Source organism: Narcine bancroftii, chromosome 1, assembly GCF_036971445.1.
Source record: "Narcine bancroftii isolate sNarBan1 chromosome 1, sNarBan1.hap1, whole genome shotgun sequence".
Lineage (NCBI taxonomy): Eukaryota > Metazoa > Chordata > Chondrichthyes > Torpediniformes > Narcinidae > Narcine > Narcine bancroftii.
This window is the reverse complement of record NC_091469.1, coordinates 493,108,197-493,133,322: the sequence shown is the minus strand read 5'-3', so window position 1 is coordinate 493,133,322 and position 25,126 is coordinate 493,108,197. Positions and strand designations below refer to the sequence as shown.

General features: G+C 50.4%; 1 protein-coding gene across 10 annotated transcripts in view; it reads left to right on the top strand.

The window, feature by feature from the left end:
- scrib (scribble planar cell polarity protein) overlaps positions 1-25,126 on the top strand; it is a 166,037-nt gene that overhangs the window by 117,468 nt on the left and 23,443 nt on the right. For 8 of the 10 annotated variants that reach the window (XM_069915156.1, XM_069915163.1, XM_069915158.1 and 5 more), the window contains 8 exons: positions 6,003-6,059; positions 10,344-10,400; positions 11,074-11,154; positions 15,239-15,553; positions 16,349-16,423; positions 19,296-19,334; positions 21,477-21,633; positions 22,307-22,457. In XM_069915156.1, coding sequence (XP_069771257.1) covers positions 6,003-6,059; positions 10,344-10,400; positions 11,074-11,154; positions 15,239-15,553; positions 16,349-16,423; positions 19,296-19,334; positions 21,477-21,633; positions 22,307-22,457 — 932 coding nt within the window. The remainder of the gene's footprint in view (positions 1-6,002; positions 6,060-10,343; positions 10,401-11,073; positions 11,155-15,238; positions 15,554-16,348; positions 16,424-19,295; positions 19,335-21,476; positions 21,634-22,306; positions 22,458-25,126) is intronic. The other 2 variants (XM_069915155.1, XM_069915162.1) reach the window with 2 other exon arrangements.

The window sequence follows — 25,126 nt, the reverse complement described above, 5'->3', positions numbered from 1 at the left end:
TGGAACTAAGCTGGGAGGAGAGGCTGGGACCTCTCATTCTGGTGGAAAGTGTACGGTCATGCACTATGGCAGAAGGAATAAAAGGGCAGACTATTATTTCCATGGGTAGATCATTCAAAATTTGGAGGTGCAAAGGATGAGGGAGGAATTGGTCAGTGTGGACTGGGAGCACAGGCTAGTGGGCAGAACAGTTGAGCATCAGTGGAAGATTTTCACAATGCTCAAGAAAGATATCTTCCCTTTAACTAAGGGCAGAAAGAGAGGGAAGAGTCAGCCTTGGTTATCTCAGAAAATGAAGGAAAGTATAAAATTAAAAGCTCATGTGTACAAAGTAGCCAAGAGTAGAGGGAAACTAAAGGATTGGGAAAACTAAATGGCAATAACGGACAATTCAACAAGAAATAAGGAAAGGGGAGAGGATTATGAAAATAAATTAGCACAAAATATCAAAACAGATAGCAAACAAATTTATAAATATATAAAACGGAAGAGAGTGACTGAGTCCACATGGTTCCCTTGGAAGATGAGAAAGGGTGATTGATAATGAGTAATGAGGAAATGGCCGAGGCAGTGAACAGATGTTTTGTGCCAGTCTTCACGGTGGAAGACATGTCCAGCATGTCAAAGAGTGGCGATAGGGATATGAAGGGAGGTGAGGGCCTCGATAAAATAATTGTTGCAGAAGAGATAGTGATGAGCAAACTATAAGGACTGGAAGCAGACGAATCCTCTGGCCCTGATGGGATGTATCCCAGGGTGCAGAGGGAAATGGCGGGAGTTATAGTCGATGAGTTGGTCATCATTCACCAAAATTCTCCGGATTCTGGGCAGGTCCCGGCAGATTGGAAGACAGCAAATGTCATGCCACTTTTTAAAAAGGGATGTAGGCAGGAGACAGTAATTATCAGCTAGTTGGGAAAGTGCTTGAAGCTGTCATTAAGGATGAAATAGCAAGAGGATTTCCAGAAGGCATTTGATAAGGTGCCACACAAGAGACTCATCAATAAGATCCAGATGAATGGAGTTGGGGAAGTATATTGACTTGGATTGAGGTTTGGTTTACTGACAAGGCAGAGAGTTGGATAAATGGCATAAATGAGTTGGGATGATTGACAGATAGTGTAAGTGGGGGACCGCAGGCGTCGGTGCTGGGCCCGCAGCTGTTCACCATTTACATCGATGGTTTGGAAGAGGGGACTGAGTGTTGTGTAGCCAAGTTTGCGGATGATACTAAATTGAGTGGAAAAGCAAATTGTACAGAGGATGTGGAGAGACTGCAGAAGGATCTAGTTGAGGTAGGTGAGTGGGCAAAGGTCTGGAAGATGGAATATAATGTTAGTAAACGTGAGGTCATCCACTTTGGAAGGAAAAATAGAAGAGCAGATTATTATTTAAATGATGAAAGACTGCAGGTTGCTGTCATGCAGAAGGACTTGGGAGGGCATAAATCGCAAAAAGTTGGGTTGCAGGTACAGCAGGTTATTAAGAAGGCAAATATTGGCCTTCATCACTGGAGGAATTGGATTCAAGAGCAGGGAGGTCATGCTGCAACTGTACAAGGTCCTGGTGAGGGCGCATCTGGAGAACTGTGTATAGTTCTGGTCTCCATACTTGAGCAAGGATGTACTGGCCTTGGAGGCCGTCCAGAGGAGGTTCACCAGGTTGATCCTGGAGATGAGGGGTTTGACCTACGAGGAGGAAAAATAGTCTGGGATTAAATTCAGAAGAATGAGAGGAGATCTTATACAAACATAAAATTATGAAAGGGAGAGATAAGATAGAGGCAGGAAAATTGTTTTCACTGGTAGGTGAGACCAGAACTAGGGGACACGGCCTCAAGGTTTGATGGAGTAGATTTAAGACAGAGATGAGGAAAATCTGTTTTTCCCAGAGAGTCGTAAATCGATGGAATTCTCTGCCCAGGGAAGAGGTTGAGGCGACTTCATTAAACATATTTAAGGTTCAGTTGGATAAAATTTTACATAAAAAAAGAATTGAGGGATATGGGGAAAAGGCAGGTGGGTGGAGTTGAGTCAACGATCAGATCAGCCATGATCTTATTGAATGGTGGAGCAGGCTCGACAGGCCGAATGGCTGACTCCTGCTCCTACTTCTCATGTTCTCATGATTTGGGAGTCCTCGTGCAGGATACCCTAAAGCAGTGATTCTCAACCTTTTCTTTCCCCACTGACATACCACCTTACTAACCTCAAAGGATGTTTAAAAAAGGCTTCAAAAATAAACCAGGAAATTACAAGACGGTGAGTCTGACGTCAGTAGTAGGTAAATTATTGGAGGGTGTTCTGTGAGATAGGATATACAATTATTTGGACAGTCATGGGCTGATTAAGGACAATCAGCATGGCTTTGTGTGTGGTAGGTCATGTTTAACGAATTTAATACAGATAAATATGAGGTCCTACATTTTGGAAAGGCAAATCTAAATAGGTCATATGCATAAAATGGTAGGCTATTGAGGAGTGCAGAGCAACAAAGGGATTTAGGAGTTGTGGTAAATAGTTCCCTCAAGGCTGATACTCAGGTAGATGGTGCGGTGAAGAAGGCATTTGGAATGTTGGCCTTCATAAATCGGAGTATTGAATTCAAGAGTAGGGAGGTTATGATGAAATTGTACAAGACATTGGTGAGGCCAAATTTGGAGTACTGTGTACAGTTTTGGTCACCAAATTATAGGAAAGATATAAACAAAATAGAGAGAGTGCAGAGAAGGTTCACGAGAATGTTGACAGGATTTCAAGGTTTGAGTTACAGGGAGACTAGGGCTTTTTTCTCTGGAGTGTAGAAGATTGAGGGGGGGCTTGATCGAGGTGTTTAAGATTTTAAAAGGGACAGACAGAGTAAATGTGGATAGGCTTCTTCAATTAAGAAAGGGGGAGATTCAAACTAGAGGACATGGTTTAAGATTGAAGGGGGAAAATTATAAGGGGAACATGAGGGGAAATTTCTTTACGCAAAGGGTGGTGGGGATGTGGAATGAGCTTCCGGCAGACGTGGTCGAGGCGGGATCATTGGTTACATTTAAGGAAAGACTGGATCGTTACATGGATAGGAGGGGACTAGAGGGGTATGGACCGGGTGCTGGTCAGTGGGACTAGGAAGGTGGGGATTTGCTACGGCATGGACTAGTAGGGCCGAACTGGCCTGTTCTGTGCTGTAAGTGGTTATATTGTTATATGTAGAGTTTTTGAGGAGGTTACCAAGAAAATAGGTGAAGGAAAGTCTGTGGATGTTGGCTACATGGACTTTAGTAAGGCCTACGACAAGGTCCCACATGGGATGCTAGTTCAGAAGGTTAAAACACTAGGTATCCATGGAGAGCTTGTAAACCTAATTTGAAATTGACTGTGTGGGAGAAGACAGAGAGTAGTGGATGGTTGGTTCTCAGACTGGAGGCCTGTGACTAGTGATGTGCCTCAGGGATCGGTGCTGGGAACATTGTTGTTTATATCAATGATCTGGGGATGATAATGCGGTAAATTGGTTCAGCAAGTTTGCTGATGGCACTATAGGCCTTTTTACACTGAAAAGCTGTGATATTGCCGTTTACATGACCCATCTCTGGAAGCCAGCTTGCTTGTTCACACTGAACAGAGAAAAGACGGGTCCATGAGTCCTTTTACACAGCAAGTCGGCTTCCTGAAGTAAAAGAGGAGGGATGCTTAGGGCAGCAGTGTCGGCGTCTAATGTGACATTGTGTTGAGGAAAGAATCAGATTTGATGGGTCTGAACACAAGGGTTTACAATCACACGGAGCTTTCATTAACACACAACAGTTTTAGTAGAGCATGGGAAAATGTTACAGGAGTAAAACACACACAATTTATCAGGGAGCATAGGAAAAAGTTAAACAGTACAGTAATTGTGTACTGTTTAATGTTTTCACACACTCCTTTATAAATTGTGCTTTATTCCCGTTAGGCCATGACCTTCAACAAATTGTGTGTTAATAAAAGCTACGTTTGATTGCAAGCCCTTTGTCCAGACCCCCGACATTCGCACACTTTGCTTCAAGTAGAGTCCCCTGCTCTACTCGCTATGCACCAATGACGATGAACCTTTTCTGGACCCAACATCATAATGTCATCTTCCCTTCCCTTGCCATTTCGACCGAGCCATACGGGTCTCCTGTTTTAGACTGGTCCCACATCAATATGCTCCACCGCTGATTCTACCTACCTTAGTGGATCGAAGTCAGGTAAGTCTAGTCATCCAATCCGTCTTTGATGCTTTCACACGATTGGAGGTGTTGTGGACAGCGAAGAAGGTTTTCAAAGCTTGCAGAGGGATCTGGACCAGCTAGAAAAATGGCAGATGGAGTTTAATCCAGACAAGTATGAGGTGTTGCATTTTGGAAGGACAAACCAAGAAAGGACGTACACAGTGAATGATCGGACACTGAGGAGTGCGGTAGAACAGAGGGATCTGGGAATACAGATACCTAATTTTCTGAAAGTGGGGTCACTGGTGGGCAGGGTTGTAAAGAGAGCTTTTGGCATCTTGGCCTTCATAAATTGTATACAAGAGCTGGGATGTTGTATAAGACATTGGTGAGGCCAAATTTGGAGTATTGTGTACATTTCTGGTTGCTTAACTACAGGAAGGATATCAGTAAGATTGGAAGAGTGCAGAGAAGATATACTAGGATGTTGCCATTACAGGGAAAGATTAAACAGTTTAGGACATTATTCCTTGGAACATAGAATGAGAGGAGATTTGATAGAGGTTTTCAAAATTATGAGGGGTTTTGACAGAGTAAATGAAAATAGGCTCTTTCCACAGATTAAGAGAGATAAATACGAGAGGACATGGCTTTAGGATGAAAGGAGAAAGGTTTAGGGGAAATATTAGGGAGAACTTCTTCACTCAGCGTGGTGGGAGTTTGTAATAAGCTGCCATCCAATGTGGTAAATGCGGGCTCACTCATGTTTTATGAATAAATTGGGTAGGAACATAGATGGGAGAGGTGTGGAGGGTTATGGAATGGGTGCAGGTCAATGGGCTAGTGGAATGATATTTCAGCACAAACTAGAAGGGCCAAAATGGCCGGTCTTCTATGCTGTAGTGTTCTATGATGCCATAGGTGTTCTGTGTTTAGTAAGGGAGTGCAAAAAAGAAGGTTGAGAACCACTGTCCTAAGGTTGAGTCAGTGGTGAAGAAGGTGAATGCAATGTTGGTGTCACATCTGGAAGGATAGGATACGAGATCAGGGATATGATCTGGAGCCTTTATAAGGCACTGGTGAGGCCTCATGTGGATATGGGGGGGACAGTGTTGGGCTCCTTGTTTAAGGAAGGATGTGCTGGTGTTGGAGAGGGTTCAGAGAAGATTCTCAAGGATGATTCTTGGAAAAAATGGATTAGCATACGAGGAATATTTGGGCTCTTGGACTGGACTGCCTGGCGTTCAGAAGAATGAGGGGGGGACCTCATAGAAGCATTTTGAATGTTGTAAGGACCGGACAGAGTAGACGTGGGAAAGTTGTTTCCCACAGTCAGGGAGTCCAGGACAAGAGACTACAACCTCAGGATTGAAGGGAGCCCATTTAAAATAGAGGTGTGGAGGAATTTCTTCAGCCAGAGAGTAGTGAAACCATGAGAGGTTGTGGAGGCTGGGTCATTGGGTGTATTTAAGGCAGAGATTGCTGTTCTTGATTAGTCAGGGCTTCAAAGGTTATGGAGAGAAGGCAGTGGAGATGGGAGCATGGATCATTTATGATGGAATGGCAGAGCGGACTCGATGGGCTGAATGGCGTAGTTCTGCTTCTATTAATGATGATCTATGGTGTCAACCTCTTGCACACTCTGTATCCTACTCACTCTCTTCCCCTCCCTCCTGAGCCCCCCTCATCTCTCTTTAACCACCCCCCCCCCCCCCCCCATGCTCACCACCCCTTCTTGGTCCCTCACTGGCCTCACTCCCCCCACGACCCAGCCTGCCCCCACACACACTCTTCCCACCTGACTTCCATTGTCTCTTTGCAGGAGATTGAGATGGTTCGTGAGTCGTCACTATGGGAGCGAGAGGAACTGGAGAAAGTGGTGAGACCTGGCCTGAAGAACCTGCTTCCTCCCTAGCACCAATAAGCTTTACCTTTTAAACTTGTAAAAATTCAGACATTCTGGCCTGCGAGCCCACACACCCCGCAAATACCACAATCAACCTACACCCCCGGTACATTTCAAATGGTGGGAGGAAAGGGGATCCCCCAGGGAAACCCACCCAGACACGGGGAGAACGTACACACTCCTTACAGACAGCACGGGATTCAAACCCCAGTCCCGATCACTGGCGCTGTAACGGCGTTGCACTAACCGCTACGCCAGTCGAGCTGTCCTAACTTCATGATGAGTGTTCAGTTAGGGTGTTTGATTGAAACAGAAATATGAGAGCAGGGGTAGCCATTCAGCCCCATAAGCCTATCTCAACATTCAGTCTGCTGATGGTGACCCATCTGTCACAGTTACATGTTCTCCCTCTGCCTTGTGTGCTGGTGAATTGCACAGGTGAACCATCTGAGTCCTCTCTGCCTTCTCCTGTTTTCCTGTGGTTTAACATTGCTCACGAATCCTTTATGTCAGACCTATGGGAATGTTGGGAAAAAACTGGAGCCCCCATGGAAAACCTGCACAGGCATGGGGAGAACATCGAAACTCCTTTCAGACAGTGTGGGATTTGAACCCCAGTCCCGACCGCTGGCGCTGTATCAGCTTTGCACTAGCCGCGACTCCACCCATACTTTCACAGTTTCATTCCTTTAGATTCAGGCCTCTCTTCCACACGACTCTCTCACACTTCATCTTCACCTCAAGCCCCATTGCATTCTTTTGCCCCTTCAGAATAAGCTCCTCACAACAAGAGGAACATTAGAAACAGCGGTTGGCCATCCGGCCTAGACAGCCTGCTCTGGCACTCAATGACCTGATGATGGCTGGGCACTCAGCTCACTCAGCTCTTCTGACCTCTTTGTCCCATCACCCTTAATTCCATAGAATGTTGTAGCACAGAAACAGACTCCTTTGGCCTTTCTCATCTGTGCTGAACCAGTTTGTTTCCTAGTCCCACCGACCTGCTCCCAGCCCATATCCCTCTGTCCTCCTCCCATCCATCAACCTGTCCAAATTCCTCTGAAATGTTAACATTGACCCCACATTCACCACTCCAACTGGCAGCTCGTTCCACACCCCCACCACTCTCTGTGTGAAGAAGTTCCCCATCACGCTCCCCCTAAACCTTTCCCCTTTCACCCTTAACCCATGACCTCTGGTTTGTATCTCACCCACCCTCAGTGGAAAAAGCTGATCTACATTTTCTCTGTCTGTCCCCCTCATCATTTTAAATACCTCCATCAAATCTCCCTTCACTCTTCTACACTCCAGGGAATAAAGTCCTAACCTGTTGAACCTTTCCCTGTAACTCAGTTCCTGAAGTCCGGGCAACAACCTAGTAAATCTTCTCTGCCTCTTTCTATCTTATTGATATCTTTCCTGTAGTTCGGTGACCAAAACGCCACACAATCCTCCAAATTTGGCCTCACCAATGTCTTGTATAACTTTACCACAACAGCCCAACTCCTGGACTCAATACTTTGATTTATGAAGGCCAAGATGCCAAAAGCTCTCTTTACAACCCTGTCCACCTATGACCCCACTTTCAGGGAATTATGTATCTGTATTCCCAGATCCCTCTGTTCTACCCCACTCCTCAGTGCCCGACCATTTACTGTGTACGTCCTTTCTTGGTTTGTCCTTCCAAAATGCAACACCTCACTCTTGTCTGCATTAAATTCCATCTGCCATTTTTAGCCTATTTTCCCAGCTGGTCCAGATCCCTCTGGAAGGTTTGAAAACCTTCTTCGCTGTCCACAACACCTCCAATTCCCTCACTCTTCACAGATCTGTCAATAGGTCTCTTAAACACATTCAATAAGGAAGCTTCTGATGCTTCAGTGGGCAGAGGATCCCACAGATTCACCATTGTCTGGGAGGAGCAGTCCCCCCTCAACCCCGGAACAGATCATTTCCCCCTTGGGGTGCTGCACCCCAACCCCTAGGGCAGATCATGCCCCTCACCCCCTGACTCTGACAGCAGTTCAGTGTTTGTTGGGGGGTGTCATTGATCCTGGCTTTAGCCTGGGTCCCTGCAGGCCTGTGTGGAGACACCGTGGTCACAGCTGCCTCACTTGTGGAAAGAATTCCCAAAGAATCTGCCTTCTTCGAAATGCCATCTCCCGTCTGCAGGGCAGGAATGCAGGCAGGAATCCACACACTGTGACTGATTTTCACCCCACCCTACCCTGGCCATCTCACTCTTCAGATCACTGGACCTCACCCCCCCAACCTTATCCTCTTGTCTCTTCTTTTCCTCTAGATCTTTCTTGCCAACCCCCCTGTATCTCTGACAACCTCCCCCCCCCCCCGGCCCAACCTTGACCTCTATCTCTGTCCCCTCTTCTATCTCTGCACCCCCACCCCCCCTCTCTATCTCTGGTCTCTTGACTTTCTCTCTCTGTCCCCCCACTCTCTCTCTCTTGTCAGTCTCTCTCTCTCTGGTCTTTCTCTATTTCTTTCTTTCTTCCCTCTGACTCCTTTAATGGGGCCAAAATCAATTCCCATGTCTCCTCTAATCATAAACACCTTTTATTTGTTGTTCTAGACTCCTTCCCCTCTCTTTCTTCCCTCTTTCCCTTCCAGTCTTTATTCAGAAGGGCGCAGACCCAGAATGTCAGTGATATGTCTTTACCTTTTCTGGCCGCTGTGAAACCAGCTGATTCCTCCAGCATCTCTGTGTTTTTACTACAATCACAACATTTGCAGACTTCTGTCTTTCACTGTAATGACCCAGGGAGCTGTTGAACGAGACACTCTCACACAAGGTCATAACCTGTTCTGGGAGAGGGGCTCTGGGAAGACAGCGCACTGAAACACAGGCCTTCCAGTGGATGGCAGTGGTGCAGGCTGTCGGCAAGAGGGGCACCTGGTCTCCATAAATACATTGCATTAATTTAATGATTTGCACTTCTCCTTGAACTAAAGAATAGTCCCATTCTAACACCTGTGCTTGACCTCGGACACTGTCCCCATCAAAGCTGATGGATCTTGTCTTCAAAATAGGCAGGCACCCTCCCTGCAGACTCAGCCTTCCGATAGCCAGCCTTTTTCCATTGTGTCAGATCTCACTGAATGTTACAGCACAGTGCAGGCCTTCGGTCAACAATGATGGAAACTTGCTCTCCAGCCGTCTAAACCTTCCCTCCCTCACACCTCGTAACCCTCTATTTTTCTCCTATCCATGTGCTTGTCTAAGAGTCTTTTAAATGCCCCCAATGTTTCAGCCTCCACCCCTGGCAAGGCAGGTGTTCCAGGCACGGGTGTTACGGGTGAGCACAGCTTCCCAATGTCTGGAAGCTGTGTGAGATGCAACAAAATGAAATCAGTGCCAGTTCAGCCAACCACATTCCAGGAGGGATGTGGAGAGGGTGCTGATGGGTGGGGAGAGGGTGCTGATGGGTGGGGAGAGGGTGCTGATGGGTGGGGAGAGGGTGCTGATGGGTGGGGACGGACTGAAGGGCGAGCAGACCGTGCTGAAAGGTAGGGAGAGGGTACTGAAGGGGGGTACCCTGTGATTCAGCTGTCCAAGGCCTCAGTGAGACCACGTTGAGTGCACTGGGTGCAGTTCTTTATCCCAAAGGGTCTCCACCTGAACTGTTGAGCCATTTCTCCACACAGATGCTGCCTTGGATTGCTTGGGACCCCATCTTCAGTGACTCCCATATTTCTTTGTGATTCGACTCCTTAGTGAAAGGTCTGGGGGTCTGGAGGTTTTATTCAGGTGGGCATACAGTGGGGTAACAGACCCTTTTGGCCCACGAGTTCCTGCTGCCCAATTACACCCAAATAACCTACACCCTGGTACGTTTAGAATGGTGGGAGGAAACCCAGGAAGTCATGGGGAGAATGTACAAACTCCTTACAGACAGCACGGGATTTGAACCCCAGTCACGATCGCTGGCGCTGAAACAGCGTGGCGCTAACCGCAACACCAACCGTGCAATTTATTTGGAGTAGATACAGAGAGGAATTGTAATCAGTGTTTCTCATCCCTCACAGCCCACTTGTCAGCTACAATCCATCAGTGCACAGATTGGCTACTTCAATGTGACACCCACGGGTGCCAAGGTCATGCCATGAAGGGTGCAGTCACGTCCCATCAGAGCCACCCACCTCCTCCTAGATCTAACGCAGCCCTCAGGTTGAAGAAGGACATGACGATGCTGCTCCCTGTGATCTATCCATCGCTAACACCAATCTCCTTCCCTTCGACAGGAGAGAATGCGGAGGGAGCAAGAGGAGGTGACGCGGCAACTGGAGGAGGAGGCAGAGGTGAGGACGCTGGGGTCAGGAAGAGGGGTAATGAGGGGTGAGGGGGTTATTGGAGTACTGTACGATAATAGTTATGGAGTATTGGGGTACTGTAGACGTGACTGGTGAGTTCCCGTCAGTGATGGGGTATTGGGGTACTGTAGGGGTGACGGTGATGAGTTCCTGTCAGTAATGGGGTGACGGTGATGAGTTCCAGTCAGTGATGGGGTATTGGGGTACTGTAGGGGTGACGGTGATGAGTTCCCATCAGTGATAGGGTATTGGTGTACTCTAGGTGTGACAGTAATGAGTTCCCGTCAGTGATGGGGTATTGGGGTACTGTATGGGTGACAGTGGTGTCGTACAGTCAGTGATGGGGTATTGGGGTACCGTAGGCGTGACAGTAATGAGTTCCCGGCAGTGATGGGGTATTGGGGTACTGTAGGGGTGTCAGTGGTGTCGTACAGTCAGTGATGGGGTATTGTGGTACTGTAGGGGTGACAGTGGTGTCGTACAGTCAGTGATGGGGTATTGGGGTACCGTAGGCGTGACAGTAATGAGTTCCCGGCAGTGATGGGGTATTGGGGTACTGTAGGGGTGACAGTGGTGTCGTTCAGTCAGTGATGGGGTATTGTGATACTGTACGGATGTCTCTCTCGTTGGAATGTCATTGTCATGTCTGTCATTGATACAGAATCACACCACACTACCATTGAAGCTGGATTACAGAACCCTGGCAGCTTTGCCCAGCAGTGGCATGCAGAGGGTTAATCGGGTAAGCTGTTGTATGTCTGCACATGGTTGTGTGTAGTTGGGCACTTATCTGCTATGTGTGTGCACGTGGGTGTGGTTAAGTGTCTTAGTTTGAGCATGAGGATGTATGTATGGATGTGTGTGTGTATATGTTTATGTGTGCGTTCCTGATTGTGTTTGTGTGTGTGTGACCCATGTTTGTGCGTGAATGATTGAGCGCATGAGCAGATGGGTTCCATTTTTTTGACGCAACCCATGTATCCACTCTCACCTCCGGCTGACCCTGTCTCAGTCTTCAAGCTGCCCAAATGTCTGTAAATGTCTATTGTTCTCTCACGCCAGCTTTTCCACACCCCCACACACTGTGATTAAAGTGCACCCCCCCCCACCAAGTCCATGTTCAATCTTTCCACTTTCACCTGAACACTGGCTCACCCACCCTCATCCATAACCCCAGCCCACCCACCCTCACCCAAATCCCCAGCCTACCTACCCTCACCCAAATCCCCAGCCCACCCACCCTCACCCTTAACACCAGACCACCCACCCTCACTCTTAATCCCAGCCCACCCATCCTCACCCTTAACACTAGACCACCCACCCTCACTCTTAATCCCAGCCCACCCACCCTCATCCTTAACACCGATGATCTGAAAGGTGTTTTTTTTCAAATCCTGAAGGGGATATATTGCACTAGTCTTTTTCCAGGCTGGGGGTGTCAAAGAGTGTGTGGGTTTGAGGTGAGTCAGAGGATCTGCAGAAGGCCTCAGGTCCGACATTAATATACCTTTACCTCTGAATGCTGCAAAACCGGCTGAGGTCCTCCCAACATTTTCTGTATGTTTTTGCAAGCTCTTGAGAGGCACCTTCTTCCCAAGGGTGGTTGGTGTCTGAATCGAGGTAACACAGGCTTATGGGATCGGAGTTGGTAGATTGCAGGAGCAGGGTCCGTTTTTGTGCCAGACCACCAACCTAGGGAGGTATGGTGTGCAGTTTTCAAGTCCAGTTCATTGTCATCTGATTGTACAAGTTCAACCTGACAAAACAGCGATCTCCGGTCCTCAGTGCAAAACATGCTGACACACAATCAGGCACGACACACGTGCAGACAGACCGTTCACTTGCAGGTCAAGTATTTTACCTATTAGAAATAAATACTCTTTTTACAAATGCGGGTCTTCGTTGGTGAATGTGAGCAGTTCCTTTGGTTCTTCACCGTTCTCTCTGCCCATGGGGAGAAGCTGTTCCTCAGCCTGGTGGTGCTGCTCTGACCCTCCTGAATCTCTTCCTCGATGGGAGCACCTGAAAGATGCCGTGTGTGGGATGGTAGGAGTCCTCAATGATTTTGATGGCTTTTGTCATGAGAATGAAGAGTAGAAGGCTGGCTCCCCAAGGACTGACCCCTGAGGGTATCCACAGCAGGAAGGGCAGTTCTCATCCCAAGGGTCTGAGTGGTCTGATGGGTGGGGGGGGGGTGCAGGAGCGGCATGGGGGCTGTGGGCTCCCTCCATTTGTACATGCTCTCTGTATGCCACACCCAGAGTTCCTGAGGGAGGTGGGGTGCGGAGCAGCACTGTTCCAGTTTTGCCGCCCTCTCTGGCCTCAGGGACGCAGAGGAGCTCGTTGACACATTGACCGTGCTGAGAGGCAGTGTGCAGTGGAAGGCAGATTAGGAATGCTGAGCTCACAGGCCTGGAATGCTCGCTGTGACCTTGGGCCCAGCTTAGTCATGGGGTTGAACCCTGCACCTGCTGACATCTTGTCAGTGGGGGCCAGGAGCTCTGAGTATTCAGACCCACCCTCCTGAAGCAGGCTGGTGCATCGTGGGCTCTGCAGCATGTCAGCGTGGAAAGGTTCCTAGGCTCCAGAACCTGAAGGCAGGGAGTACTGAGGTAGGTGTCTAACGGTGGCAGGGGGTCAACGCGATGCCTTTGGAGTGCAGGGGTGGAGCAGGATTGTAGGGTCCCAGGGCAGTGCCCCGGGAGCTGAGTGCAGGGGCAGGGTTGTCACCTACCACTTCTGGAGATGTTGAGAGGAAAGTTCAGTCTCTGCTGGAGTCACTCCCTTGTCATGGTGTGTCACATAGTGTTAGCTATCTCACCCCCCCCCCACCTCCCCCATTTACTGGGGTTGTGGTTCCCCACTCAACACCCAGTGTATCTCTGTGCAGATTAACAGTCTCTACACAGAGAAAGTGGCTTGCTGGCTGAGAGAGAGATCTCAGTATGGGACTACAACCTGCACTGTTTGTTATGTTAATAATTCGGATTGCAGGTTGTAAATGGCTTGTGGCTATGTTTGCAGGATACAGATAGGTGGAGGGGCAGGTAGTGAAGAAACAAGGCTTAGATAGATCAGGAGAATATGGGCAGAGAAGTGGCAAATGAAAGACAATGTTGGAAAGTAGACGGTCGTGCATTTGGCAGAAGGAATAAAAGGGCCAATTAATAATGAGAGGGGGAGACAATTGAAGATTTGGAAGTGCAAAGGGACTTGGGATCCTCGTGCAGAGACCCCTAAAGGTTGACCCCCCCAGTTGGAGTTGGTGGTGAAGAAGGTGAATGTTGCTGTCGTATCGAGAGGGATAGGATACAAGAGAAGGGATGTGATACTGAGGTTTTTTATAAGACACTGGTGAGGCCTCACGTGGATACAGGGGACAGTATTGGGCTTATTTTCCATGGTAGGGGAGTCAAGGACAAGGGGGCACAACCTCGGGTTGGAAGAGTGCCCATTTAAAATGGATCAGCACCGTATTGTCCATAAGACTATTCAGTACCGATTAATCTTCCTGAAGTACACCAAACGATCTGGCCTCCACAGATCATGGTAGCAAATTCTCTCTGGCTAAAGAAATTACTCCATCTCTGTTTTAAATGGGCTCCCTTCAATCCTGAAGTTGTGCCCCCTTGTCCTTGTCCCTTCTCTTGTATTCTATCCCTCCAGACATGACACCCTAACCCTAACCTTCACCTCTGACCCAACCTGGAGGTCAACCTTCAGGGTTCCCTGTACAAGGATCCCAAGTCCCTTTGCACCTTTTCTCCCCGTCCTAATGACCGTCGGCCCTTCTTTTCTTTCTGTGTAAGTGCACGACCGTCCACTTTCCAACATTGCATTTCATTTCCTGATCTGTCCAAGTCTTTCTGTAGCCTCTCCATTTCCTCCTCACTACCTGCCCCTTCAGCTGTCTTTGTGTAATCTGCAAAGTTGATTGTGTGTCCTTTCTTTTCTCGACCCAAGAACTGGAGCCCAGGCATTCTGTTCTAATGGTTCTCCTTAAGGGTCCAGTGGAAGCTTACGGGGATGAGATGGATTTGGGCCTGTACTTGCTGGAGTTTAGAAGGATGATAGGGGATCTTGTTGAAACCTGCTGTATCTTGAAAAGGCTGGATGGAGTGGATGTGGAGATGTTTCCTGTGGGAAAGTCCGGGACCAAGGGAACAGCCTCAGAAATAAAGAACAGAGATGAGAAGTTTCTTCATCCACAGGGTGTGTATCTATGGATTTCATTGCCACAGGCGGTTGTGGAAGCCAGCTTATTGGGTAGATTACAGCAGAGCTCTTGTTTACTAAGGGTGAAAAAGGTTATGGGAGAAGTGCAGGGTATGAGAGAAAAGTACACCAGCCATGATTTCAATGGTGGAACAGACTCGATGGGTGGAATGGCCTAATTCTGCTGCCAAATTTTCTGGCCCTGTGTGTTTTTCTTCTTTCAGTTGTCAGGAGGTGAAGATTTTGTTTGAAATTATTGTCAGAAGTGCAGTTTTAAATGTGGTCTGTGTCCCTGTCTGTCTGTCTCTCTCTTGCCCCTTTCTCTCTGCCCCACTCTCTTTGACCCACCTCCCTCTGCACCCCCTTCCCCCCCCACACTCTCCTCCTCTCTCCCTTTCCCCTCTCTCTCTCTCCCCCTTCCCCCTCTCTCTGATCCTTTGCTCTCTGACCCATTTCTAACCCCTATCTCTGAATCCCCCTCCCTCCCTCCCCCCCACTCCCTGCTCCCCTCCCTCCCTCAATCCCTGCTCCGTCTCCCTCCTCCCACTTCCCCTTCTCCCGCTTCCTGCTCCTTCCTCCCTGCTGCCACTCTCTGACTCTCCCCCTTTCAGTTGAGCAGACTGGCTGCCATGGATGTTGAATGTGGACACCTTGCTGGGACAGGGAGGGAGAAGAGCTGCAAGGGGCAGGCATCAAGGACCGTCACCTTGGAGGAGGCGACAGGAGCCCCTGGGTCCTGGGCCCATCAGCGGCATGGCACCCTTGGGTGCTGCACAGTGGAAGATGGTAGTGGGCAGGGGCCTGCTGCTGATGCCTGGAGCCGGCCACGAGAGGACGAGGAGATTCTGATAGAGGTGCAGACCATCCCGTTCCACCAAAACCCCTTCGTGGTGGCCAACCGCAAGGCTCGCGCGCAGCTGAGCGAGGTACCGGCACGCACCTGGCATGCCATGACCGTGATCTGCTGCTGGCCCATCGCATGGGGACACATACTGGTGTGTCCTGGCTCTGCTCGTGCGTCCATGCATATATGTTTGTTCATGCAGGTGTGTGTGTGTGTTTGTGCATGCATGTCTGTGTGCATGTGAGTGTGATTTTGTGTGTGTGTGCGCGGTGCATGTGTGCTCCTGTATTTGTGTGTGCGCAAGTGTGGGTGTGTGTGTGTGCAAACCTGCGTTTATATACGTGTGAGTGTGTGTGCACATACGTGCAAGCATGTATGCCAACGTGCATGTGCACGTGAGTACTGACAAACGCTTTGGCGAGTGTGGTGCACAGCAGGAACTGGGTGGCAGGCAGGGTCCGTTCTGTGGCAGGAGGAGTGTCAATGTCAGAGTGGAGGATGGAGGGAGGGGACAGGGAGAAGGAGTGAGGGATAGAGAGAGAGGGGGGGAGTGAGGGGATGGAGGGATGGGGACTGAGGGAGGGAGGGGGAAGTAAGTGACGGAGGGTGGGTATTTGAGGAAATTGGGTGGTGAAGATGGAAGGGGGGATTTGAGGAACCAGGAGTGGACGATGGAGAGGAAAGGGATTTGAGGAACCCGGTGGTGGAGGATGGAGGGGGAGATTTGAAGGACCGTGGGGAGGGGGGGTGGGATTGGGGGAACCGGGAGGTGGAGAACAGAGGGGGGAATTGGAGGAACCAGGTGGGGGGGATCCAGTACCATGTGCTGGGGAGAGCAGGGACCCTCCACGGATGAGCCTGTCATTATATTTTTCAGACCAGCCCCATCAACAACACCGTGTCTGGCAATGGTGTAGCACGGGAATCCACGCCCTCGCCCACCTTCCCACCTGTAAGTTCACTCCTGTTTGTTACAGTCCCGGGGAGAGGTCACAATGTCCTGGTGTGGGAGGGGGTGGAGCAGGGAGGGGTCTGCAACAAAGATCACTGTGTCCTAATGTGGGATGGAGTGGGCGGGAGGGAGCTAATACAGAGCCCCCTGGCTCGGGAAGGGGCCAATTACAGAGGTCACAGTTTCCCGGTGTGGGAGGGAGTAGGAGTGGGGGGGATGATTCAGAGCTCCCTGTCCCCGAGAGGGACTCATTACAGGGGTCACAGTGTCCTGGGGAGGGAGGGGAGACGTGATACACAGGCTATTCTGTCCCAGAATGGGAGGGAGGAGAAGGTGTTACAGAGCTCCCTTGTTCCCCAAGTGTGGGGGTGGGGGGAAAATAACAGACGCCACTTTGGGAAGAAGGAAGGAGGGCATTACAGGGGTCACTGTTCTGGAGAGGGGTCCATGATAGAGCTCCCAGTGTCTTGGGGAGCTACATGCCAACCATGGTGCTGTAATTCTGGCTGCTGCCTTTCCCAGCCAGGTCAATCCCACACACCCCCATCCCCCCCCGATAACCAATGCCCCTCCACTTACTGCCCCCCAATTACCTCCTGTCCCAAATTGCCTGTGCCTCTCACCTACTGCCACCAATTACCAATGCCCCTCACCTACTGCCCCCTGTTACCAATGCCCCTCGCCTACTGCCCCCATAACTAATGTCCCTCCACTTATTGCCCCCTACTACCAGTGCTCCCATCACTAATGCCCCCCACCAACTGCCCCCATTACCAATACCCCTCACTTACTGCCACCGATTACTAATGCCCCCCACCAACTGCCCCCGATTACCAATGCCCCTCCACCTACTGCCCTTGATTACCAATGTCCCTGCACCCCCTGTCCCCACTCACACACCATCCCTGCATCCCCCGTCCCTACTCACGCACCGACCCTGCACCACTGTTGCCATTCATACACCAACCCTGCACCCACCATCCCCATTCACACACCGACCCTGCACCCCTGTCTCCATACAAATCCTCCCTGCACCCCCGTCCCCATTCACACACCCTCCCTGCATCCCCCCATCCCCATTCACTCACCCTCACTGCCCCCCGTCCCCATTCACAACCCTCCCTGCACCCCCCACCCCATTCACACAACGTCCCTGCACCCCGTCCCCACTTACACACCCTCCCTGCAACCCTGTCCCCATTCACAAACTCACCCTGCACCCCCATGTTCCCACTCACACACCCTCCCTGCACCCCCCTTCACCATTCAAATACCCTCCCTGCACCCCCCGTCCCCACTCACTCATCTTCCCTGCACCCCCTGTCCCCATTCACACACCCTCCCTGGACCCCCACCCCATTCACACACCGTCCCTGTACCCATGTTCCCATTCACACACCGTCCCTGCACCCCTCATCCCCACTCACACACTGACCCTGCACCCCCACAGTCCCCACTCACACACCATACCTGCACCACCTCCCCGTCCCCACTCACACACTGTCCCTGCACCCCCCCCATCTCCACTCACACACCATCCCTGCACCCCCGTCCCCATTTACACACTGTCCCTGCACCCCTGTCCCCACTCACACACCATCCCTGCACCCCCCGTCCCTACTCACGCACCGACCCTGCACCACTGTTGCCATTCATACACCAACCCTGCACCCCCCATCCCCATTCACACACCGACCCTGCACCCCTGTCTCCTTAAACATCCTCCCTGCACCCCCGTCCCCATTCACACACCCTCCCTGCATCCCCCCATCCCCATTCACTCACCCTCACTGCACCCCCCCGTCCCCATTCACAACCCTCCCTGCACCCCCCACCCCATTCACACAACGTCCCTGCACCCCGTCCCCACTTACACACCCTCCCTGCAACCCTGTCCCCATTCACAAACTCACCCTGCACCCCCATGTTCCCACTCACACACCCTCCCTGCACCCCCCTTCCCCATTCAAATACCCTCCCTGCACCCCCCGTCCCCACTCACTCATCTTCCCTGCACCCCCACCCCATTCACACACCGTCCCTGTACCCATGTTCCCATTCACACACCGTCCCTGCACCCCTCGTCCCCACTCACACACTGACCCTGCACCCCCACAGTCCCCACTCACACACCATACCTGCACCACCTCCCCCGTCCCCACTCACACACCGTCCCTGCACCCCCCACCATCTCCACTCACGCACCATCCCTGCACCACCGTCCCCATTTACACACTGTCCCTGCACCCTTGTCCCCACTCACACACCGTCCCTGCACCCCCCTGTCCCCACTCACACACCGTCCCTGCAACTCCTGTCCCCACTCAACCTGTGACCATCCCTGCAATGTCCACTCCCATTGAGCCATGTATCGACCTTAACTGGTGTTTTGAAGGACTCTCGCTCCACATGTCGCCGCTGCTTTTCTGTGCAGGTTTCAATGGACAGGAATCCCCAAATTCTACTGCGCTGCACCTTTCTGCTGACTCTCCTCATCCAAATCCTATTCAGCCCTGTCCTTCCTTTTCAGGTGAACACCATCTTGCCCACATTGTGTCCATCTGCCACCCCTTGGCTCCTTTTGCCTGCCTGACCCACCTCCCTGTGAAGCAATTGGCTTCCTCTGGATTCTGGGCTTGTAAATGTGATGACGGTATACTCTCTACCTCTGTCGGAGTGACTGAGTCAGTCTGGACACAATGGCTCCAGAACTGGTCCCGTCGGCCCTTCACCTTTCATTCCCGCCATCTGTCAACCCTGGGCTGTTAGATGTGGCCGCTGTTAGAAGTGCCGGTAGAACGTGTGATGTTCCAGGTGCAGTGACATTCACCACGTTATTTACTTCAACACCCTCTGTCTTCTCTCTCCCAAGGATCTGCACAGGAACCTCAGAGCCAAGCCTGCCACTGAGGTGAGTATCCCCGTCCTGCCAGCAACACACACCTGTCACCTTCAAAGAGACCAGTTATATTTTTATTAAATTTAGACCTACAGCATGGTAACAGGCCATTTCGGCCCACGAGTCCGTGCCACCCAATTAACCTACAACCCACAGTGGGTTTAAAACGTTGGGGGGAAACCAGAGCCCCTGGAGAAAATGCACGCAGACACGGGGAGAAGGAACAAACTCCTGACAGACAGCGCGGGATTCAAACCTCGGTCGGCCATAACAGCAACACTAACCACGCCATCCACTTACTGGGGAGACCGTCAACCAAGAGATGTTGCACTTCAGCTGAGGTTTCACTAGGGTTTGGCAGAGGATGATCGAGGGAGAGATAAAAACTGGGTTTAAGGTGAAAGGGGAGAAAGGTTTAAAGGGAACTTTTTCACACAGAGAGCTGTGGGGGTGTGGAATGAGCTGTCAGCTGAAGTGGTGAATGTGGGCTCAATTTTAATGTTTAAGAAGAATTTGGCTAGGGACATGGATGGGTGAGGTACAGAGGGCTATGGACTGGGTGCAGGTCAGTGGACCAAGAAAATATTCGTTCAGCACAAATTAGAAGGCTGAAGGGCTTGTGTTTGTGGTCGTAGTGTTCTATGGTTCTAGGTGGGATCTTGCTGAGTGTGGATAGGAAGAAGAAGGGGATAGAGGGCTCAGTACGGGCCACTGAGCTGAATGTGGATGGGCCGAAGGGCGGTGGGGTCAGGGGTTCATCAGGTAATGCAGAGAGTGGCTGGGAATGAATTGTTGGTGGCAGGAGTGCATGCCTTTATGGGATGAAGCGGTGTCAACGGAGTTAACCCATCGGAGAGCTTGAATATTGTTTCACGTGATGTATCACGGAGATAGGTGATTGTCTCCACTACTTATCAACTCTGGCGTTAGCAGAGCAAGAAGGGGCCATGAGAAAACAAGTCATATTAGCACAATGGATGAACAACCTTTATTTTTGTTTATGTTGAAGTCTTCGTTTTTTCTCGATGTGAAGGAAAAAATAAATAATCACTGATGATGTACTTGGACCATGATTCAGGTTACAACTTGGTTCCTAAATAATTTCTCGCTGAAAGCTGCTTGCATAAGAACGGGTTGTTCGCCATCAATGTTCATGTCAGTGCCAAAGCATGACCTTTCCTTCACAGATTTGGAACCAGTCATGTCAGCGACAGTGTCAACTATCGTAAAGGTTCTCCCATATGTACTGAAAGTTGAAATCAGGGTGCTGTTGTCCTGACAGTGGGCAGTTCCGAGGGAGCAGTGTGCACGGTTCCAGGAACAACTGTAGGAAAGGAGGTAGTGGAGACTCACCAGGAGGTTACCTGGAACGGGGGGGTCACGGTTAGCAGGAGAGAAATTTTCAGTTGCCTTCATTCTCACTGGGACGTAGTAGCCCATGGGCGCTAGGGACCAGTGTGGACTGGATTCGCTGGGACCAGTGTGGACTGGATTCGCTGGGACCAGTGTGGACTGGATTTGCTGGGACTGGTGTGGACAGGATTCGTTGGGACCAGAGTGGACAGGATCTGGTGGGACCGATGTGGGCAGGATGTGGTGTGACCAGTGTGGACTGGATCTGGTGGGATCGGTGTGGACTGGATCTGGTGGGATTGGTGTGGACTGGATTCAGTGGGACCAGTGTGGACTGGATTTGATGTGGACTGGATCTGGTGGGATCAGTGTGGATGGGATCCGGTGTGATCAGTGTGGACTGGATCCGGTATGATTGGTAAGGATGGGATCCAGTAGGATGGTGTGGACTGAATCCAGTGGACAGGATCTGGTGGAATCGGTGTGGACTGGATCTGGTGAGATCGGTGTGGATGGGATCTGGTGGGATTGGTGTGGACTGGATCTGATATGATTGATAAGGACGGGATCCAATAGGATGGTGTGGACTGGATCCAGTGGGACCGTGTGGGTGCATTGTGCGAGGGTCAGCATATAGGAGTATGATCTGAGGCAGTGTATGGGGGCAGTGTTGACAGAACTGTGTGGGGGTCTGCATGTGGAAATGTGGACTGAGGCTGTGTATGGGGGAAGCGTTGATGGAACTGTGTGGGGGTCTGCATGTGGGAGTGTGGACTGAGGCTGCATGTGTTTTGTTGGAAGGTGCCGTCACCCAGTGCCATGGAAAGCCCTGAGCAGCAGTCATTCCGCGACCGGCAGAAGTACTTTGAGATGGAGGTGAGGCAGCCGGCATTGGATAGGCCCAAACGTGTGTCGCTGGTGGCGGAGGATGACCTGCGCAAGATGCGCGAGGAGGAAGGTGAGTTCGTGCAGGGCTGGGCTCAGTCAGAACTGGCCGTCCCACCCACCTTCCACCCCACAGTGGGATGCTGCGTTTCCGGTGAGATTGTGGTGCGATGGATTTTTCCCGAGGAGGGTGATGTGTTCCCAGTTGGATGGCATGTTTTTTGTGAGACTGTGGTGGGATGGCGTGTTTACCAGAGTTCTGCGGTGGGATGGCATGTTCCCGGGGGATGGCGTGTTCCCAGGGGGACTGCATATTCCCTGGGGATCTGTGGTGAGATGGTGTGTTCCCTGGGGGACTGCGGTGGGATGGCGTGTTCCGGGGGATAGCGTGTTCCCAGTGGGACTGCTGTGGAATGGCTTGTTCCCAGGGGGACTGCGTGTTCCCGGGGATCTGAGGTGAGATGGTGTGTTCCCTGGGGGACTGCGGTGGGAAAGCGTGTTCCCCAGGGTTCTGCGGTGGGATGGCATGTTCCCAGAGGGACTGCATTTTCCCTGGGGATCTGTGGTGAGATGGTGTGTTCCCAGGGGGACTGCTGTGGGATGGCGTGTTCCCAGGGGGACTACTTGTGCCCGGGGATCTGTGGTGAGATGGTGTGTTCCCTGGGGGACTGCAGTGGGATGGTATGTTCCTGGCGAGGCTGATGTGGGACGGCGTGTGCGGACTGTGGACAATGTCTGTGTTTCAGAGCGCAGGATGAGGTTGCACTCGGCGGATGGCACAGTACTGGAGGAGGAGGAGGAGGAGGAGGAAGGGACAGCGGACATGAGTGCACAGAACACGGTGATGATCGAAGGGGTGGAGTACAGGATAGAGCGTCTGGGCTCTCCGTCCTCTGGGTACTTGTTCACTCATCACGGCACCAGCCACATGACCCATGTACAGATTCTGGCCTCGTGAACCATGTACAAAAACCACCATGTGTCTCACATACATAGACTTGCCACCTGTCCCACATACAAACACCACCCATGTGTCCCGTGTACAAACGCCACCATGTGTCTCACATTACAAATACCGCCGTGTGTCTCACATGCAAACACCAATCGTGTGTCCATCCAGCAAACACTGGCCATGTGTCCCTCATATAAACACTGACCCCGTGTCCAGCATACAAACACTATCCATGTATCCCGCATGCAAACATCAGCCTGGCTAATCAAGAACCTATCAATCTCTGCTTTAAATAAACCCAATGACCCGGCCTCCACCATCGCCTGTGCCAACAGATTGACCACCCTCTGGCTGAGGAAATTCCTCTGCATCTCTGTTCTAAGCGATCACCCTTCAATCCTGAAGTGTGCCCTCTTGTCCTACACCAGTGGTTCTTAACCTTTTCCTTCCCACTCACATTCCACTTTAAGTAATCCCTATGCCATTGGTGCTCTGTGATTAGTAAGGGATTGCTTAAGGTGATCTGTGAGCGGAAAGGAAAAGTTTGAAAATCACTGTTTTATTTGTCCCTCATTGACTCGTTATGTGCACGGTTTCTGAACTCCAAAGGAAATGGGCCAAGGACAATTTTTCTGAAGCAAAATATTTCAGTAACAATTGGCTCTAGAGCAGTGATTCTCAACCTTCCCTTCCCACCCACATCCCACCTTAAGCAATCCCTTACTAATCACAGAGCACCGATGGCGGAGGGATTACTTAAAGTGGGATGTGAGTGGAAAGAAAAAGATTGAGAACCACTGTCCTCGACTCTCCCACCGTGGGAAACAACCTTTCTACATCTATTCTGTCCACGCCTTTCATCATTCAAAATGTTTCAATGAGGACGCCCCCCCCCCCCCCTCTATTCTCCCAAATTCCAACGAGTGCAGGCCAAGAGCTGCCCAACACTCCTCATGTGATAACCTTTTTATTCCCAGAATCATCCTTGTGGACCATCTCCAACGTCTGCACATCCTTTCTTAAATGAGGAGCCCAAAACTGCTCAAAATGTTCCACGTGAGGCCTCACCAGGGCCTTACAAACCCTCAACTTCACATCCCTGCTCTTAGATTCTATTCCTCTGGAAGAGAACGCCAACATTGCATTTACCTTCTTTACCACCGACTCAACCTACAAGTTTCCCTTCAGGCTCCTGCACGAGGAATCCCAGGTCCCTTTGCATCTGAGGATTTTTAATTTTCTCAGAAAAAGAAAGAGTACAATAACTGTCATTGTCCCCCAAATAGCCCTCAGGAAACCGAGGAGCAGATTAGCAGGGAGATTTTAGAATGATCCAGGAATCAAGGAAGACCTCAACTTCCCTAATATTGACTGGCACCTCCTGACTGCAAGAGGGGTGGATGGGGCTGAATTTGTCAGGTGTGTTCAAGAAGGATTCCTGACCCAGTGTGTGGTCCAGCCGACGAGAGGAGAGGCCGGACTGGATCTAATTCTGGGGAATGAACCTGGTCAGGTGGGGGACCTTTCAGTGGGGGAGCATTTCGGTGAGAGTGACCACAACTCACATAGCTATTGACAAGGATAAATGCAGTCAAAATGGAAAAGTGAGAAGGGCTTGATTATGATGGGATGAGGCAGGAACTTGTGAGAGTAAATTTAAAACAGTGATGTGGAGGAATTTCTTTCACCAAAGAATTTGCTACCATGGAAGCTCTACAGGCCAAGTCGTGTGTATTAAGACAGATTGATAGGGTTCTGAATAGGGTATTAAAGGTTATAGGGAGAAGACAGGGGAGTGGGACTGAGTGGGAGAATGAATCAGCTCATGATGGAATGGTTGGCAGTCTTGAGGGGCCGAATGGACTACCTCTTATCCTAGATCTTATGGATCTGTTCTATGACTTCTACTCTTTGTGATTTTTATAAATGACCTGGACGAAAAAGTATAAGAGTGGGTCAATAAGTTGGCAGACAAAGGTTGGAAGACTTCTGGATAGTGTGGAAACTCGTGTTAGGTTACAAGAAGATATAGACAGGATGCAGAGTTTGGCGGAGAAGTGGCAGATGGAGTTCAATCCGGATAAGTGTGAGGTGATGCATTTTGGAAAAGGATGCTGAACAGTGTGGAAGAATTGAGGGACCTTGAGGTCCAAATCCATAGATCTCTCAAGGTTGTCGTGCAAGTTGATAGGGTAGTTAAGACGTTCTGTAGAATACTGGGCTTCATTAATAGGGGGATTGAGTTCGGGAGTAGAGAGGTCATGTTACAACACTACAAATCTCTGGTGAGACCACACTTTGAGTATTGTGTTCTGTTCTGGTCACCTCATTAAAGGAAGGATGTGGAAGCTGTGGAGAGGGGGCATAGGGGATTTACAGGATGTTGCCTGGATTGGAAAACAAGTCTTATGAGGCAAGGTTAGAAGAGACTTTTCTCTTTGGAGCGTAGAAGGATGAGAGGAGATTTGATAGAAATTGACAAGAATCTGAGAGGTGGACAGTCAGTGCCTGTTTCCCAGGGCAGGTTCAGCAAACATCAAAGGACATGTGTACAAAGTGAAAGGAGGGAAGTTTAGGGGAGACGTCAGGGGTAAGTTTTTTTTAACACAGAGAG